General features: G+C 45.4%; 1 protein-coding gene across 1 annotated transcript in view; it reads right to left on the minus strand.

Annotated features, from left to right (window-relative positions):
- Positions 1-15689, minus strand: part of LOC122548680 (myelin and lymphocyte protein-like) — a 27462-nt gene extending 11773 nt beyond the window's left edge. The window contains exons 1-3 of the mRNA XM_043687508.1: positions 15084-15689; positions 5604-5771; positions 1843-1965 (exon numbers count right to left, since the gene is read on the minus strand). Of these exons, the coding sequence (XP_043543443.1) occupies positions 1843-1965; positions 5604-5771; positions 15084-15200 (408 nt within the window). The 5' untranslated portion in view covers positions 15201-15689. The remainder of the gene's footprint in view (positions 1-1842; positions 1966-5603; positions 5772-15083) is intronic.
- Positions 15690-20083: the final 4394 nt, after the last annotated feature.

The raw sequence follows: 20083 nt of genomic DNA on the forward strand, positions 1-20083 counted from the left end.
CTGTGAACCTGCACTCCAAGGTCTCTTTGTTCAGCAACACTCCCTAGGACCTTACCATTAAGTGTATAAGTCCTGCTAAGATTTGCTTTCCCAAAATGCAGCACCTCGCATTTATCTGAATTAAACTCCATCTGCCACTTCTCAGTCCATTGGCCCATCTGGTCAAGATCCCATTGTAATCTGAGGTAATCTTCTTCGCTGTCCACTAATTTTGGTGTCATCTGAAAACTTACTAACTGTACCTCTTATGCTCGCATCCAAATCATTTATATAAATGATGAAAAGCAGTGGACCCAGCATTGATCCTTGTGGCACTCCACTGGTCACGGGCCTCCAGTCTGAAAAACAACCCTCCACCACCACCCTCTGTCTTCTTCCTTTGAGCCAGTTCTGTAATCAAATGGCGCATTCTCCCCGTATTCCGTGAGATCTAACCTTGCTAACCAGTCTCCCACGGGGAACCTTGTCAAATGCCTTACTGAAACCTATATAGATCAGGTCCACCACTCTGCCTTCATCAATCCTCTTTGTTACTTCTTCAAAAGACTCAATCAAGTTTGTGAGACATGATTTCCCACGCACAAAGCCATGTTGACTATTCCTAATCAGCCCTTGCCTTTCCAAATATATGTACCTCCTCTCCCTTGTTATTCCCTCCAACAACTTGCCCACCACTGATATCAGGCTCACTGGTCTATAGTTCCGTGGCTTGTCCTTACCACCCTTCTTAAACAGTGGCACAATGTTAGTTGAAGGTTCCTCATAGGGTTCATGTGGCCCCAGATCGTCTTGCAAAATTTAAAGAGGGAGAAGCTCCAATTGGCCCAAATGTAAAATAAGCATAGGTCCCCTCACTCAATGTTTGTGGTCATGCCACAGCTTTGTAGGTATTGGAGTGCTGGGGCAGGAGTAACAGAGAGGGTCTTGGGGACCGAGGTTAAGGTCAACCTGATCTCTCTTCTCTTGGGCTTGCCGAACTTACCTTCCTTCGCTGTATATGGGAAAAAGCTTTTCAACATCCTCACTTTCTGTGCGAGGAAGAACATTCTAATGTGCGAGGAAGAACATTCTGATGTGCTCGGGTCTGTCAGGGTGGCGTATGTTAATTATGGAACAAATCCCTTTGGATTTTCTCACAAATATGGTACACCAGAAAACGGAACATTTTTATAAGGCATGGCAGCCCTTTTTGAATTGCCTGGAAGCAGATTTGTCTGCCATTTTAATTAGGGCCTTCGTTTAGCCATGATAGTTAGGTTTAGTGAACCTGATACCCTGACAGGAAGAATTTTGAATAATGGGCGTAATAATTAATCCTCTCGATAGTTGGGAGCTTCAGTTTTGTTGTGCTGAGCAGCGCTTTTCATTTATTTATTGATCTCTAGTGAATATCATTTTGATTTGTTCTGTAAAGTAGGGTAGCAGTTAGTTTATTGTTATTGCTGTGATAATTTTATATTGTTATACTTTTGCAATTTTATAATTTTGTAAAGAAAAATTTCTCAATAGAAATATTTTTAAAAAGGGAAGGTAGGACACAACCACGTTCTCAAGGGCAACTAGGGACGGGCAATAAATACTGGCCCAGCCAGTGACACCCATTATCCACAAACGAATAAAAAAGTGTGGAATTCTAAATGTGGAGAAAAGGTCTGTGTAACAGGAACTAATTGCCTCTTTCTCATTCTCTCTCTCTCTTTCTCTGTCTCTCTGTCTCTCTCCCCCACAGAAAATATAAAATAAAACTTGTTAACCTACATTTCATTTAGATTTGGGACAAATGCTAGCGAGAAAGAGGCAAAACAGACAGGATTGCATCATTTGAACAGATCCTATACGTACCGTTGCAGCAACATCAGTTTGGTAAATCTTGTCGTTACGGAATTGGTGACGTACTGTAGAATTAGCCTGTAGGACCGCAGCACTGAAATAAAAGAGAGCTGCAACACCGTGATAGCAAGCATCCTGTTGGAAATAAACCAAGAAAAAACAGCGTCTGTTAAAAGTGCATATGCTCATCTAAACACAACCTCCCCTAGTTTCTGAGCCAAGTGTTTGCTCAAAACCAACATTGAGTCATAGAACTGTACAGCACGGAAACAGATCCTTTAGCCCAACTTGTCCATGCCGATCAGATATCCTAAATTTATCTAGTCCACTTTGGTCCATATCCTTCCAAACCCTTCCTATTCGTGTACCAAAACAGGTGCCTTTTAAATGCTGTAATTGTACCAGCCTCCACCACTTCCTCTGGCAGTTCATTCCATACACGCACCACCCTCTACGTGAAACGTTGTTCCATTTGAATCTTTCCCCTCTCACCTTCAACCTATGCCCTCTAGTTTTGGACTCCCCTACCCTGGGAAAAAGACCTTGGCTATTCACCCTATCCATGTCCCTTATGATTTTATAAACCTCTCAGGTCACCCCTCAGCCTCCAAAACTCAAGAAAATAGCCCCAACCCATTTAGCCTCTCCCTCCCTATAGCTCAAACCTTCCAACACTGGCAACATCCCTTGTAAATCTTTTCTGCATCTGAAAGCATTGCCACCACACAATCATTGTAGAGAGAAAGTGAGTGTCTTTAAAAGCCACCTTAATCAGTTGATTATCTGTACGGTAATAGGAAAGATTTCTCATAATAATCAACAATTGCATTTAACATGTTAAAACATCCCAAGGCAGTTCACAAGGGCATTATCAGAATAGATCTGAGGCATTGGGGTTAGCGGAGCCACACTTAATGAAGTATCTGAAACAGTAAGTGTGGGGATTGGGGAGAGGAAGAGAGACAGGAAAAAGTATAGCAACTAGCCATCAAATGATGAAAATCAGGGAGATCACAACTGGAGGAGTATAGAAGAAGTTTTTGGAGGGATTTGAGCAGAAGTCTGAGTATTTTTCAAATGAGGAATGGCAGACAGGGAGTCCATTTCCAAGTTAGGATGGTGTGTTGCTAAGAGAGGAACTCACAGGTCATGGTGTTCCCCATGCAGGAAGATGGGGCTTTGGTTTAACAGTTTATCTGAAAGATGGCACATCCAGTAGTGCAGCACTCCCTCTGTCTTCACTGGATTTTCAGCCTTGATTATCATACTCGAGCCCCGAAGTGGGGCTTGAATCCAAAACCCTGTGACCAGAGGCATGTGTCCTACTAACTGGGTCAGAGCAGCAAAAACTTGCAAATAGTAGCTCAGCTGATGGCAGCAGAGTGAGCGGGCACCTCACCAATTCCCTAGCTCCATCCTGATTGGGTCCATGGGTGCCAATCCACCAAGTGGTAGGGGGGAGGGGGACTGGGTATGGGCTGCTGGTGATGCCTGGAAATCGTGCCCACCACATTGGGGATACCATAAGAAAACCAGTGAAGAGTCACTAGTGGACCCCCGGGGGAGTGGCTCCCTCATACAAACCAGTCAACTAAAAGTCAGCAGGATGGCACTTTCTACAATGCAGTACTTTTGTTCTTGCAGTGTCTGACTGAGGGAACATGTGTTGGGAAATGTGTGCGTAGAGTTTGGGTACTGGGAGTTGTCCATGGCCTCATCTTTGTCGGTGAAGCCACCTGCCCAGCTCTGGCCCCCAAACATCACACAGCAAGCAGAGACTCCAATCCTCGGGCATTGTGCGAATTCTAATCCAAGTAACTGCTTTGAAGAGGGGTAAGAGGTTGGCTGTGATAATGTCCATGGACAACTGTTGATTAAGCAAAAGTTAAAGAATTTCACCTGCTAAAGGCCAGAGAGGAGGTGGCCAGTGTTTCATAAAAGGGATGTAACCAGAGAGAAAGCATATTCAACAGGATCTGGACCAGGTGGGCCAGTGGGCTGAGAAGTGGCAGATGGAGTTTAATTCAGATAAATACGAGGTGCTGCATTTTGGGAAAGCAAATCTTAGCAGGACTTATACACTTAATGGTAAGGTCCTAGGGAGTGTTGCTGAACAAAGAGACCTTGGAGTGCAGTTTCATAGCTCCTTGAAAGTGGAGTTGCAGGTAGATAGGATAGTGAAGAAGGCATTTGGTATGCTTTCTTTTATTGGTCAGAGTATTGAGTACAGGAGTTGGGAGGTCATGTTGCGGCTGTACAGGACATTGGTTAGGCCGCTGTTGGAATATTGCGTGCAATTCTGGTCTCCTTCCTATCGGAAAGATGTTGTGAAACTTGAAAGGGTTCAGAAAAGATTTACAAAGATGTTGCCAGGGTTGGAGGATCTGAGCTACAGGGAGAGGCTGAACAGGCTGAGGCTGTTTTCCCTGGAGTGTAGGAGGCTGAGGGGTGACCTTATAGAGGTTTACAAAATTATGAGGGGCATGGATAGGATAAATAGACCAAGTCTTTTCCCTGGGGTCGGGGAGTCCAGAACTAGAGGGCATAGGTTTAAGGTGAGAGGGGAAAGATATAAAAGAGACCTAAGAGGCAACTTTTCCACGCAGTGGGTGATACATGTATGGAATGAGCTGCCAGGGGATGTGGTGGAGGCTGGTACAATTGCAACATTTAAGAGGCATCTGGATGGGTATATGAATGGGAAGGGTTTGGAGGGATATGGGCCGGGTGCTGGCAGGTGGGACTAGTTTGGGTTGGGATATCTGGTCGGCATGGACAGGTTGGACCGAATGATCTGCTTCCATGCTGTACATCTCTATGACTCTATGACTATAAAGATAGCAAAACCTTACTAGATGGATCAATCCCCCACCAAAGAGATCCACCCACCCCACCAGTGGGGGATCAACAACCCCCACCAAATGGATCAAACCCCCAACACAGAGCGACCACCCCCCCCCCCCCCCCCCAACCAGATCAACCGCCACAACCCCGGTCACATCCCCATCACAAGAATCACACTCACACCAGAGAGATCACAGTCACAGGAAATGAATCCCTACCACAGGGATCAAAATCCTCACCACATGTTCTGAAGATCCCACTACTGAGCTCAAATACTCACCAAGGGGATTAGAGACCCCGGCACAGGTTAAGAATCCTTTATTTGACTGAATCCTCTCCAATTTCTTGTTGTTTTTCTGGGGCGTTAAGCTCCGAGTTTGCATCATGAACACCTGCAATGGGTGGTTCTGGGATTCCAGCCTAGGGGCCTTGAAGGGATGGCAATGGATTTTCAAATCCCAATGGTGTTGACCCGGAAGTGATAGTGGCCCCTTGTACTTCCTGTCCCTCTCCTTCCAGGTAGGGGGCTGCCTCAGACTGACCCAATAACTTCAAGGTCAATCTTTGTACTTGCTTTTGTGGCTTCTCTAAAGTGGGGGTGGCAGCACGGTTGTTAGGTCAGTGGACTCACAAACCAGATTTGCACTACAGAGGCATGAGTTCAAATCCCGTCAGGACAGATGAGGAAAACTTAAACACTGATCCGGAATAAACATCAATAATGGAAGGAGATCTGTTGTCCTCCATGGGACTCCAGACCCACAGTAATGCGGCTGTGCCTGCTGCCCTTGGAAAATCCAGGCAGGACAATCTAAGATGGTCAATAAATAGTGGCCATGCAATGATGCTCACATTCCAAAGATGATTTGCTGTTTAAACATAAATAAAGCAACTCCGACCTGTAATATGACAACACATTGCACACTTACCAAGAAGCACCAGGCTGTGGAGTTCCGAGGATATCCGAAGAAATAACAGATCAGCAGGAGCAGCGTTAACACAAAAAGGAGGAGGGAGACAAATATCACCCAGCCTTGGCTGACTTTATCAGCAACGTTGATAGAAGCCACAAGGATCCAGACTAATGCACCAAAAACCTGTAGAAGACAAGTAGGTGTTTATTTTATCATCAACCCCAGACCGATTCCCTCACGGATTCCAAATGGTTTCTGCATCCAGTCCTGCTCTTCAAAGGAAATCCAACAGTAATGTCACCACATGGATCCCATTCACTGGCTCGAACCCTCGGAAAGAGGAGCTGGCCTCCTTCCTGCAGTCACTTGATCACGAGGAGCCAGAAATTGGGTCACTGTCAAATCGCGGATTCCAGGTCTCTCATTTTCTCTCCTTTAAGAGAGGGTTCATTAATTAAACAGGGTAGTCTTCAAACAAATCCAGGTCAGAATGACTAGGATAGAGTCATTGTGTCACTCAGCACCTTTTGGTCCAACTTGTCCACACCAACCAGGAATCCCCCTCTGTCCAATGTTCCTATTACTTTAAGTACCCACACTGTTTATGTATTTATAATGATTGGTTTACCCCATCCCTCCACCTTTGCTATAACCTGAACACCACACTGAGCCCATTATCAATATTTCCAGATTAGAAGCACATTATTGGCAAAGTTGTGGGCTTCCAAATGTCTAGATAAACACAACTGGAAGTTTTTTTTTTACGGACTCCTTCCAGGGAACTTGAAATCTCAGGCACAATGCCTGCTGGTGGAACAGATAGCCATGCCTGCTGGTGCAACAGTTCAAATTCCAATATTTACTGTCAGTATTCGAATGTAGAAAGGATGTTCTTATATAGCTCAAATGACTAGCCAGTGCTCAGCCATGACTTGGTGGTAAGGTGAGGATGCGGTTTTTAATGTGGGTTATTGTGGTTTCTAAAGACATACAGAGAGAAGACTGATATTTACGGTTCCTCATGATGTCCAAAGTACTTCCCAACCAGGGTACGGCATCTGAAGTGGAACCATCATTATAAGGTGAGAAACATGGCAATCAATTTACACAAACAAAAGACCAACAAACAGCAATGAGGTAATGACCAGATGATTTGTTTTACCAGTCTTGGTTGAGAGATGAATATTACTGAGGATGTCAGAGGATTCCCCGAACTTATATGTCATAGAGTATTTTTCATTCATCTCAGGGGGCAAACTAAGCTGTGGTTTTATTGATGAATTCCCAAATTCAGTGTAAAATCCACACTGCCCTATACTAGCCCACATCAAGTCCTGTTTTCCAATCAACCCGGTGCCCATTGACCTACATTGGCTTTGCTCTACCAATACCTGCATTATTAAAATTCTCATGTGTTCAAATACTCCTATCGATCTCACCCACTGCTCATCTCTGTAACCTGCTCCAACTTTACAACTCTCTGAGATCTCCGCTTTCAAACAAACTCTGAATGTCTTATAAAACACACACTTCCTTTGCCTCAACATTGCAACTGTGCCTTCAGCTGCATCAGTCCGTGCTCAAGGATTGGCCCATTCAGAATAGAATCTTGCCAGGGCCTGAATGACATGGGCTGTGGTGAGAATCATGAGTGAGGCCTTTCTCTATAGGGAGGGCAACAGGTCACATTTCCCAACCACGTTCCCGATGTCGAGGTGAGATTCTTGCTAATGAACGATGAGAGAATGAATAAAAGGGATTATCACTCACTATTAGAACATAGAACAGTACAGCACAGAACAGGCCGGTAAGCCCACGATGTTGTGCTGAGCATGTAAGGTAAACCTAATATACAAACCCTCAAATTTCTGTGACTATATGCATGTCCAGCAGTCTCTTAAATATCCTCAATAACCTCGCTTCCACAAATGTTGCTGGCAATGCATTCCATGCTCTCACAATTCTCTGTGTAAAGAACCCGTCTCTGATATCCCCTCTATACTTTCCGTCAAACAGCTTAAAACTATGACCCCTCGTGTTAACAATTTCTGCCCTGGGAAAAAGTCACTGGCTATCAACTCTATGCCTCATTATCTTGTACACATCAATTAGGTCCCCTCTCTTCCTTTTTTCCAATGAAAAAAGTCCGAACTCAGTCAACCTCTCTTCGTAAGATAAGCCCTCCATTCCAGGCAGCATCCTTGTAAACCTCCTCTGAACCCTCTCCAAAGCATCCACATCCTCCCTATAATAGGGCGACCAGAACTGGACACAGTATTCCAAGTGCGGTCTAACCAAAGTTTTATAGAGCTGCAACAAGATCTCATGACTCTTAAACTCAATCCCCCTGTTAATGAAAGCCAAAACACCATATGCTTCCTTAACAACCCTGTCCACCTGAGTGGCAATTCTAAGGGATCTATGTCCCTGCACACCAAGATCCCTCTGTTCCTCCACACTGCCAAGAATCCTGTCTTTAATCCTGTACTCAACTTTCAAGTTCGACTTTCCAAAATGCATCACCTCGCAATTATCCAGGTTGAACTCCATCTGCCACCTCTCAGCCCATCTCTGCATCCTGTCAATGTCATGCTGCAGACTACAACAGTTCTCTATACTGTCAACGACACCTCCAACCTTTGTGTCGTCTGCAAACTTGCTGACCCATCCTTCGATCTCCTCATCCAAGTCATTAATAAAAATTACAAAGAGTAGAGGCTCAAGAACAGAGCCCTGTGGAACACCACTCACCACTGACTTCCAGGCAGAATATTTTCTTTCCACTACCACTCGCTGTCTTCTGTCGACCAGCCAATTCTGTATCCAGACAGCTAAGTTCCCCTGAATCCCATTCCTCCTGACCTTCTGAACGAGCCTTCATGGGGAACTTTATTAAATGCCTTGCTGAAGTCTATATACACCACATCCACTGCTCGACCCTCATCAAGGTATCTAGTAACACCCTCAAAGAACTCAATAAGGTTTGTGAGGCATGACCTGCCCCTCACAAAGCCGTGTTGACTGCCTTTAATCAAGCCATGCTCTTCCAGATGGTCATAAATCCTATCCCTCAGAATCCTTTCTAACACCTTGCAGATGACAGACGTGAAACTGATTGGTCTGTAATTGCTGGGGATTTCCCTATTTCCTTTCTTGAAGAGAGGAATTACATTTGCCTCTCTCCAGGTATGACTCCAGTGGAGAGTGAGGATGAAAAGATCTTTGCAAGTGGCGAAGCAATCACATTTCTCGCTTCCCAAAGCACTCCAATGGAGAGCGAGGATGCAAGGATCATTGCAAGCGGCGAAGCAATCACGTTTCTCACTTCCCAAAGCAGCCGAGGACAAATCTGGTCTGGCCCTGGCGACTTGTCAATCTTAATGTTTGTCAAAATTTTCAGCACATCAGCTTCCTCAATCTCTATCTGTTCCAGCTTGCTTACCTGCTCCTCAATGGTTTCATTCACTACAAGGTCCTTTTCATTAGTAAAGACAGAAGCAAAAAATTCATTTAGGGCTTCTTCTACCTCCTCAGACTCTATACACAAGTTCCCTATGCTATCCCTGATCGGCCCTACTCTTTCTTTGATCATTCTCTTATTCCTTACATACGTGTAAAATGCCTTTGGATTCTCCCTAATCCTTCCTGCCAAGCCTTTCTCATGCCCCCTCCTGGCTCTCCTCTGACCATTTTTGAGCTCCTTCCTCGCCTGCCTGTAATCCTCTAGAGCTGAGCAAGACCCTAACTTCTTCCACCTTATGTAAGCTGCCTTCTTTCTTTTGACGAGAAGCTCCACTGCTCTCGTCATCCAAGGTTCCTTTATCTTACCCCTTCTTGCCTGTCTCAAAGAAACACATTTGTGCATCACTCGCAACAACTGTTCCTTAAACAGTCTCCACATGTCTATAGTGCCCTTTCCATGGTACAATTGCTCCCAGTCCATGCTTCCCAACTCACATCTGATAGCATCATAGTTTCCTTTTCCCCAATTAAATATCCTCCCATTGTGCCCGCTTCTCTCTTTCTGCATAGCTATGTAGAATGTGAGGCAGTTGTGGTCACTATCACCAAAATGCTCTCACACCGCAAGATCTGACACCTGCCCCGCTCATTGCCGAGCACCAAATCCAAAATGGCCTCTCCCCTCGTCGGTCTGTCAACGTACTGAGTTAGGAAACCCTCTTGAACACATCTTACAAAAACAGCTCCTTCCAAACCATCTGCTCGAAGGAGGTTCCAATCAATATTGGGAAAGTTAAAGTCACCCATTACAACAACCCTACTGCGTCCATACTTTTCCAAAATCTGCCGAGCTATGCTTTCTTCAATCTCCCTGCTGCTATTGGCGGGCCTGTAGTAAACCCCTAATGAGGTGACTGCTCCCTTGCCTTTCCTAATTTCCACCCATACTGACTCGTTAGGCAGATCTTCCTCGACAATGGAAGCTTCTGTAGCTGTGATACCCTCTCTGATTAGTAGTGCTACACCCCCTCCTCTTTTTCCCCCATCCCTATTCTTTTTAAATGCTCTAAACTCTGGAACATCCAGCAACCATTCCTGCCCCTGAGAAACCCATGTCTCTGTTATGGTCACAACATCATAGCACCAGGTACTGATCCATGCTCTAAGTTCGTCACTTTTATTCCTGATACTCCTTGCATTAAAGCAAACACACTTTAACCGATCCCTTGGTTCTTTTCCAGGAAATTCCTTCCCACTGGCTGCGCTACCTCTTGCTATTGCCTCATCTCCATCAACTCTCACGTCCGGTATACAGCTCAGGTTACCCTCATAATTATCCAGCTTCACCCCATTAATACATGGTTTCCTGTTCTCCCACCTGTTGGATACAAATTAGATTTTTTTTTAGATTTTTAGATTAGATTAGATTACATTACAGTGTGGAAACAGGCCCTTCGACCCAACAAGTCCACACCGACCCGCCGAAGCGTAACCCACCCATATCCCTACATTTACCCCTTACCTAACACTACGGGCAATTTAGCATGGTCAATTCACCTGACCTGCACATCTTTGGACTGTGGGAGGAAACTGGAGCACCCAGAGGAAACCCACGCAGACACGGGGAGAACGTGCAAACTCCACACAGACAGTCGCCTGAGTCGGGAATTGAACCCGGGTCTCTGGCACTGTGAGGCAGCAGTGCTAACCACTGTGCCACCGTGCTGCCCAAAATTAGACACCAAGAAAGTCTGGGTGACAATCTGGCAACTGCAGCTTGACATTTACTCCTTCGAGTTGGGCCAACACCTTTTGACACACTTCATGGGCAGTGGCTTCATTCACCCCAAGCCCTTGGAGGCTGGCATCTAATGTGTCCAGCCTCTCCACACCCCCTCCAACCCACTTACAGTCTGCTTCTGCACTATATCGCTGGGCTTCGGGTGCAGCAGCCCTCTCATTGCGAGAGCTTGTGTGTAAGGGCACATAAACAGCCCATGGAGCAGACCAGCGTGCATCACATGGGGCTGCTCACCCACTCTCTTAACGCTCACTTATTTAGAACGTCACTGGACTCCCCCCTGCATTCCTGCCTTGCCTTGTCATTTCTGAGCCTTCAGCATTCACTAGCAGACTCACAACACATCCGTACTCCCTGGCCTCTTAGCGCAGCCACTAAAGCCTGACATGTGGCTGAATGCTGTGAAGCTCACTCCTGCCTCATGTGTCAACAGCGTTCAATACCAAGCCACTGTATGCACTTTAAACTAATAGCCGTGTCTCACAGTTAAAGGGGTCCAGGCACAGTCAGTCAAGGGCAGAATCTGACACCAGTCACAGTCAGTCTGCCATGATGGGTGGTCAGGGTCAGGGTCAGGGTCAGGGTCAGGGTCAGGGTCCTCTCCTGTAAGCGAGTGTTACCACTTTAGGACATTTTACTGTAGTAAAGGTGCTGAACAAATGCACATTATTGCTGTTGGTGTATCATGTATTCATTTCTCTCAACAAGTCATTGTCCTTAGAACGTTTTTATTAATTCAGAAGATGGTTGTGACTGGCTGGTCAGCATTTATTGTCAGGCCCTAGTTGCCCTTGAGAAAATGGTGGTGAGCTGCCTTCTTGAACTGCTGCAGTCCATTTACTGTATGTACCCCCACAATGCATTAGGAAGGGAATTCCAGGATTTTGACCCAGTGATAGTGAAGGAATGGCGATAGATTTCCAAGTCAGGATGGTGAGCAACTCAGAGGGGAACATGCAGATAGTGGTGTTCCCTTGTATCTGATGCCTGTGTCTTCCTAGATGGACATGGTCGTGGGTTTGGAAGGTGCTGTCCGAGGATCTTTGGTGAATTTCTGCAGTGCATCTTGTAGATAGAACACTTTGCTGTTACTGAGCAACAAGATGGAAGAAATGATATTTGAGAATATGGTAGCATCAAGTGGGTTACTTTGTCCTTTGTTGAGCACCCCACTGAAATATTTGACGTATTTAAAGGCAAAGGTTATGGTATGGAAAATAAAGCAGGTGGTTAGCTCATGGTTTACACTCAATTCCTGATGTGTCTCCAATATTCTGGTTGACCAAATAAGGCAGTACCTGCAGCCTGCTGACCCTTAGGCCAAGTAACTGTTAAAGGCCTCAATCTGGTCAGGCCACAACTTTTCAATCTGTGAGGGCAAGGAGAACTACCTGAGAGCTTTCGCTGCATGCGCTTACTTTAACCAACCTTCACCTCCCAGATCCGATCCTCAACCCCTGCCATTCCCTCACTAGGGCCAGCCAGCAAGGGCTCTCTCAAACTCTTCTTACATCAGGAGCACATCTACTTTGGGGGGAGCGAATTACTGCTGATGCTGGAATCTGTACTGAAAACAACAAATCACAGCAAGTCAGGAAGCATCCATGGAGAGAGAGAGAGCATGCTAATGTTTCGAGTGTAGATGGCTCTTCATCAGAGGTGAAGTGAAGTGTGGAGGGACAGCATTTATGCAATAGTTGGGGAAGAGGATGGCGGTGGTAGGTGTGGGGTGCTGATGGAGAAAGGACGGTGATAATTCAGATTAAGTGATTGGAATGTGAGAATGGCAGAACAATGGTGTGTCTAACTGTCAGACTGGAAAGAACAGACAGTCCTGAAGAAGGGTTATACCGAAACATTGACTTCTCCACCTCCTGCTGCTGCTGGGATACATGCCCACATGTCTGTCCTCTGCAGGAACAACATCTCATCTTCAGATTAGGCACTTTACAGCCTTCTGGGCCTAATATTGAGTTCAACACCTTCAGATTGTGAACCAACTCCCATTGCTTCCCTTCCTTTTAGCTTTACTTGTTACATTCTCTGTCACCATGGCGTCTCTCCCCCCCCCCCCCCACACACCCCAGTGGGACTGTCTGTTCTTTCCAGAACGTCCTTTCTCTATCAGCACCCGGCACCCACCACCGCCCAACTATCACGTAAATGCTGTCCCTTCCATATTTCACTTCAGCTCTGATGAAGAGTCATCTGGACTCAAAATGTTAGCTTGCTCTCACTCCACGAATGCTGTCTGACCCACTATGATCTCCAGTACATTATTTGTTGTTTTAATCTACTTTGGCACTGCTTGTAGTCCCAACCTCGACCACTATACTCTTCTGGCACTATTGAGACTTAGAGAGCAGCCAATCAACGACCCCCCCCCCCCCCTCCCCTGCCCACTGACAGGGAGCATAGTCTCAACATGACCCTATTGAGCAGAATATTGCTGCAGGACAGTTGGGTTTCTGGTTGGTGATCTGCTGAGCATCTTTTAGATTAGAAGGAAGTGTATGTAATCTGCTCCCCCATGAAATCCACCCCTGGATGTAGTGATCTCCATTATGGCAGTCACTACTGTAGATTCTTCCATTGCTGTTTGCACAGATTACACTAACCACCATGTTACAACACGGGGACTGCACTTCAAAAAGCACTTCATAGAATTGTGGAAGCCATATGGTGGAGAAAGATGCCATTCAGCTCTTCAGGTAGGAGTCATTACCTCATGCCAATCTCCTGCCTTTTCCTCAGACCCTTGCACACTATTCTAATCCAGGTTTGGAGGTGCCGGTGTTGGACTGGGGTGTACAAAGTTAAATATCACACAACACCAGGTTATAGTCCAACAGATTTAATTGGAAGCACACTGGCTGTCTAAGCGTCGCTCTTCCATCAGGTGATAATCCAAATATTCATCCAATAGCCTCTCGCTTGCCTCACACAGAGCTGCCACCATTACATTTCCAGGCAGCACGTTTCACACCTGAACTGCTTACTCAGGGATTAAAGCTTTTTTTTCTCATATTACCCTTGCTGCTTTTGCAAATCACTTTAAATCTGTCACTGAAAGCCCTCCCTTTGTGAAAAGCATTATATAAGTGTAAGTATTTCTAATTATTAGAAGTCTTATTTCACTTGGCTGAAGAAAACAATGATTTTGGAGATGGGCCAAATGATTCAGCACTCCAGAACCACAGCAATGTGGTTAACTCTTCATTGCCCCAATTAGGGATGGGCAATAAATACTGGCTTAGCCAACAATACCCTCATCCCATGAATGATTATATAGAAAAAAAGTGGGAGCCCATGTCTGTGCCTATGTCAACAACTGGTGCTTAGCGAGTTCTGTGATGATTGAAGTTAGTCAGTCAGTTTCGGTTGGATACCCTGCTATAAGCACAATAAGATAGCCTGACTTCTTGTTTTCAATTGACTGAGCGACTTCTTTGAAGACGTTTTTTTCCTCCTCTTCAATTGGAATTAAGACTGCTCGCAACTTCATCTCATGTTTGACCTCAAGATGGTTTCCAATCACATCCTGTGGGAAGAGTATTTACTTGTACAACCATGAGGTCACCTGAGTTGTCTCTTGCCTCAGCGCGTCTGCTGCTGAACCCTTCTCCTCCACCTCGCTCGTCTCTAGATTTGCCAAGTGAACAGCCTCCCACAAATGCTACCCACCGTCAACTAAACATCGATTGTTGGGTTTGTAACTCACTCTGTGTCGCAGTCACCTGTCAGAGCTGAACTCACTGACCTACATTGGCTCCCTGTCAAGTAAAACTGTGAGCTTAAATTCTCAAATTCCTCCATGGTTTTGCCCCTCCCTCCAGCCTCACAACACTGGGGTGTGTTGTAAGTGTGATTTGCTAACACAGGTCTCTTTAGCTGGCCAGGTTTATTGGTGATTTTGCCTTCAGCCTACAAGATCCTAAGGTCACAGAATCCTCTTTAATACCTTAATATGCTCCTTGAAACCTAAATCTTTCCCCAAGTTGTTCAGCATCTGTCCCAATCTTATTATCTGGCTCATTATAACTTTGCTTTATAATTCTTTTGTTAAGAGCCTGGGGTACTGTTTTTGATGTTCCTTAAATATAAGTATAACCTGCTCCTGTTCTTGAAAAGGAAAAGCAAATCCGGCGCGTCGAGCCCGTCCACCCAAAGCAGAAAAGGCAACTCAGATTTCTGACTATTTTGTTTGAATGAATCATCATTGTTGTACTCACAAGTTCAGGTACCATGAGAAGGTCAGGCATGTTGGTCAGTAATTTGGTGCCTCCAGGTATTATACAGTCTGATGGAGGGTCAGTATTGCTGGGCTCTGGTGATTCTGGGGAAGCCATGGCTTTATCCACTCCAAGGAATACTTCTGTCAATTCCTACTGCTTTCCTATTGTTTGCAGCAAGCAGTGATCTTAGCACTGATAAATGAGTACACCTCTGGACACACCTCTTCCCATGTTTTTGCTCGATAAACTGGTTTTAGCTTTCACTCCTGGCACACCTAAAGATACAATTGTCGTGCACCGTGTCAATGTTCAGTCTCCAAATGTCCAAAACGTAAAGAGACCAAAAAGAATTTGTTTAGAATGAAGCACTGACAGCTTAACTATAACCATAAAGTCAATTTTTTCTTCAGGGGCAAGTAATCACATTCTATCAGTTCTTGTCCCAAATCCAGTGATGTGCTTTTGTGGTAAAGTAGAGCTATGTCTTTCAGTTGGTTTGCATTTTCCTCTTGAAGAACTGTAGATGAGGTGCAATGTTACAGAAATATAGAAGTTGCACAGTTTAAAGGGAAAGCAACAAGCTGGTCACTTCAGTAACAGCTCCTTGGCTAAAGGTAACGAGCTCGGGAAGGTGTAGGATTTTGGAGATTGTGGGTGGGAGCAGATTCTGAACAGGAAGCCAATCAAAGGGCTTCATTGTTAAGAATTGACCTGCATATGCAGAACGACAAATAAGACAGGGAGCTGGGCAGCTACACTGCTCCCTCTTTCTACCAACTGTTGCAATTCATTTTTAATCATGTTCAAAGCAAAATGGTGCTTATTCAAAATCTTAAATAAACAGGGAAATTGCTGGAAATACTCAGCAGGCCTTTGGAGAGAGTTGTTTCCAGGCAGAGCTGGATGAAAACAATGATGCAGCAGGCTAGAAGCAAGTGCAGAGGCAGAGAAAAGGAGGGGATAGGGAGACAAAGCATAACTTAGGGGATGTTTAGATCAGAGTGGTGCTGGAAAAACACAGCAGGTCAGTCAGCATCCGAGGAGCAGGAAAATCAACATTTCGGGTAAAAGCCCTTCATCAGGAATGATTCGGGACTACACAAGGGAGAGGGTGACCAGCCTCAAGCCGTTGTCCATGTAGGTAGCAATGACACAGGTAGAAAGAGGGAAAGAGATGTAAGGCAGGATTTCAGGGAGTAGGGTGGAAGCTGAGAGCTGGAACAAACAGAGTTGTTGTCTCTGGATTGTTACCTGTGCCACGCAATAGCGAGGCAAGGAATAGGGAGAGATATCAGCTGAACGCCTGGCTGCAGGGCTGGTGCAGGAGGGAGGGTTTCAGGTACATGGATAATTGGGGCGCATTCTGGGGAAGGTGGGACAGCCTTCACTTGAATCAGACAGGTACTAATATTCTGGGTGGGAAATGTGCTGTTGCAATTCGGGTGGGTTTAATCTAGCTCAGCAAGGAAACAGGTGTAGTTCTAGTGCACAGGAGGATAAGAGTAGGGAGGGCATGGACAGGATTTCACTGCCACAGCAGTGTGCTGGCAGACAGCAAGCTGGTTTGAAGTGTGTCTACTCCAACGCAAGAAGTATCCGAAATAAGGTAGGTGAGCTTGCAGCATGGATAGGCTCTGGGACTTCGATGTTGTGGCCATTTCAGAGATGGATAGAACAGGGTGAGGAATGGATGTTGTAGGTTGAGGGGGTTTACATCTTTCATTAAGAACAGGCAAGGCGGTAAAAGAGGGGGAGGTGTAGCCTTGTTAGTCAAGGATAGTATAACGGTGGCTGAAAGAACTTTTGATGAGGACTCATCTACTGAGGTAGTGTGGGCTGAGGTTAGAAACAGGAGAGGAGAGTTTTTTATAGGCCTCCGCAAGAGTTCCAGGGAGGTAGAGGAGAGGATTTGAAAAATTATTCTGGGCAGGAGTGAAAGAAACAAGGTGGTCATTATGGAGGACTTTAACTTCCCCAACCTTGACTGGAAATGCTACAACTCTAGGGAGGAGATAGCAGAGCCTTTGGCTTTGATATTTGAGTCATCATTTTCTACGGGTTTAGTACCTGAGGACTGGAGGATTGCAAATGTTGTGCCCTTGTTCAAGAGAAGACCCAGGTAATTATAGACCAGTGAGCCTTACTTCTGTTGTAGGAAAGGTTTTGGAAAGGATTATACAAGATAGGATTTATAATTATCTAGCAAGCAACAATTTGATTTCAGATAGTCAACTTGGTTTCGTCAAGGGCAGGTCGTGTCTCACAAACCTCATTGAGTTTTTTGAGAAGGTGACCAAGCATGTGGATGAAGGTAGGGCAGTTGACGTGATATACATGGACTTCGGTAAAACCTTTGATAAGGTTCCACATGGTAGGCTGTTGGAGAAAATGCAGAGGCATGGGATTGAGGGTGATTTAGCAGTTTGGATTAGAAACTGGCTTTTTGAAAGAAGCCAGTGAGTGGTAGTTGATGGAAAATATTCAGTCTGGAGTCCGGTTACCAGTGATGTGCACAAGGATCTGTTTTGGGACCACTGCTGTTTGTCATTTTTATAAATGACTTAGACGCAGGCATAGGTGGATGGATTAGTAAATTTGCAGATGACACTAAAGTCGGTGGAGTAGTGGACAATTTGGAAGGATGTTACAGGTTGCAGTCTTCATGCAACTGGACAAGGTGCTGGGGCGACCATACGTGGAATACTGTGCGCAGTTTTAGTTCCTTTATTTAAGGAAAGATAGCACTTCATTGGAGCTGCAATATCATGCTGCAACTATACAAAACGCTGGTGCGGCCACACTTGGAATATTGTGTACAGTTCTGGTCTCCATGTTTCGGGAAAGATGTGGAAGCGTTGGAAAAGGTGCAGAGGAGATTTACCAGGATATTGCCTGGTCTGGAGGGAAGGTCTTATGAGGAAAGGCTGAGAGACCTGGTCTGTCCTCATTGGAAAGAAGTAGGTTAAGAGGGGATTTGATAGAGACATACAAGATGATCAGAGGATTAGATAGGGTAGACGGTGAAGTCTAGGATGATGACTTCAGCTTGTTTGAGGGGACATAACTACAAATTGAGGGTTGATAGATTTAAGACAGATGTCAGAGGCGGGTTCTTTACTCAATGGGGAGAAAGTGAGGTCTGCAGATGCTGGAGATCAGAGCTGAAAATGTGTTGCTGGAAAAGCGCAGCAGGTCAGGCAGCATCCAGGGAACAGGAGAATCGACGTTTCGGGCATAAGCCCTTCTTCTGAAGAAGGGCTTATGCCCGAAACGTCGATTCTCCTGTTCCCTGGATGCTGCCTGACCTGCTGCGCTTTTCCAGCAACACATTTTCAGCTCTTTACTCAATGGTAAGGGTGTGGAATGCCCCGCCTGCCAACGTAGGTAACTCAGCCACATTAGGGAGATTTAAACAATCCTTGGATAAGCACATGGAGGATGATGGGATAGTGTAGGGGGACGAGCTGAGAATAGTTCACAGGTCAGCGCAACATCGAGGGGCGAACTGCCTGTTCTGCGCTATTATTCTATGTTCTATAAATCAGTGATCACCTTGTTCAGTGTAATGGAAATCCACAATTGCAAATTAAATTTACTTCTATTGTAAGACACAGATGAAGGCATCGGCCTTGCTGAAGATGATTATGGGTGTGCAGTTGTAGATGACAAGACTGGAGTATAGGGCAAAGAGAATGAAGTGGCCTTGTGCCTGGACTCCATCTGTAGACGTAAAGGAAACATACATTGAAAAGTGGCCTCTAGTTACCAGTGCAGTGTTTTGGCCTGGGCTTAGTGGAAATCAATTATGACATTTGCTGCTAGGGCTGAGAGGGAAATTAAGATAGCAAGTTTAAATACAGTGAGAAAACTTAAGAGAAAAGAAATTGTCCATAGTGTTAGATGTAACAGTCAGAGGGAAATATGTCTGGGTGGGTGACTGTTAGGAGGGTTGGTATGCTCTTGTTGAGCCGAATGGCCTGTGTCTACACTGCAGCTACTGTAATTTAAACTCTCAGTGTGAAAACCTGAAAGACGTGTTCTGTGCTCTTTGAGGGTTGCACAAGTCCAGGCAAGTTCTAACCTGTGCGCTTCCTTCAATGCTTTGAGATTCCAGTGGCCCGCGCCCCGATGTCCACATTGTCAGTGGGTTATAGTAAATTAAAGCTCAGAAGGAGGTTTTTTAGCCAATCATGTGAGTTATCCAATTCATCTGACCCATTTTATCCATGCAGATTGAGAAAGCTCTTGGTGAATTAGAATCACCCTGCACCCACACCCCCAATCCCCAGCCCACTGCCCCACCCCAACCTTGAAATGATGGATTCCTGGTTACAGCAATCTGTTGCCTAGAACTTACATTCTCTTGACTGCCATAAATTTACAGGATAGGACTACGCAAGGATAGATCTACACGAGGATAGGACAACGCAAGGATAGGACTACACAAGGATAGGACTACACAAGGACAGGACGACACAAGGACAGGACTATACAAGGACAAGACTACACAAGGATAGGACTATACAAGGACAGGACGACACAAGGACAGGATTACACAAGGGTAGGACTACACAAGGACAGGACTACACAAGGATAGGACTACACAAGGATAGGACTACACAAGGACAGGAATACACAAGGACAGTACGATACAAGGAGAGGACTACACAAGGATAGGACTACGCAAGGACAGGACTACACAAGGATAGGACTACGCAAGGATAGGATTACACAAGGACAGGGCGACACAACGATAGGACTACACAAAGATAGGACTACACAAGGGTAGGACTACACAAGGACAGGAATACACAAGGACAGTACGACACAAGGACAGGACTACAGAAGGATAGGACTACGCAAGGACAGGACTACACAAGGGTAGGACTACACAAGGATAGGACTACACAAGTACAGGACTACACAAGGACAGGACGAAACAAAGATAGGACGACACAAGGGTTGGACTACACAAGGACAGGAATACACAAGGACAG

The sequence above is a fragment of the Chiloscyllium plagiosum genome, chromosome 3 (assembly GCF_004010195.1).
Source record: "Chiloscyllium plagiosum isolate BGI_BamShark_2017 chromosome 3, ASM401019v2, whole genome shotgun sequence".
Lineage (NCBI taxonomy): Eukaryota > Metazoa > Chordata > Chondrichthyes > Orectolobiformes > Hemiscylliidae > Chiloscyllium > Chiloscyllium plagiosum.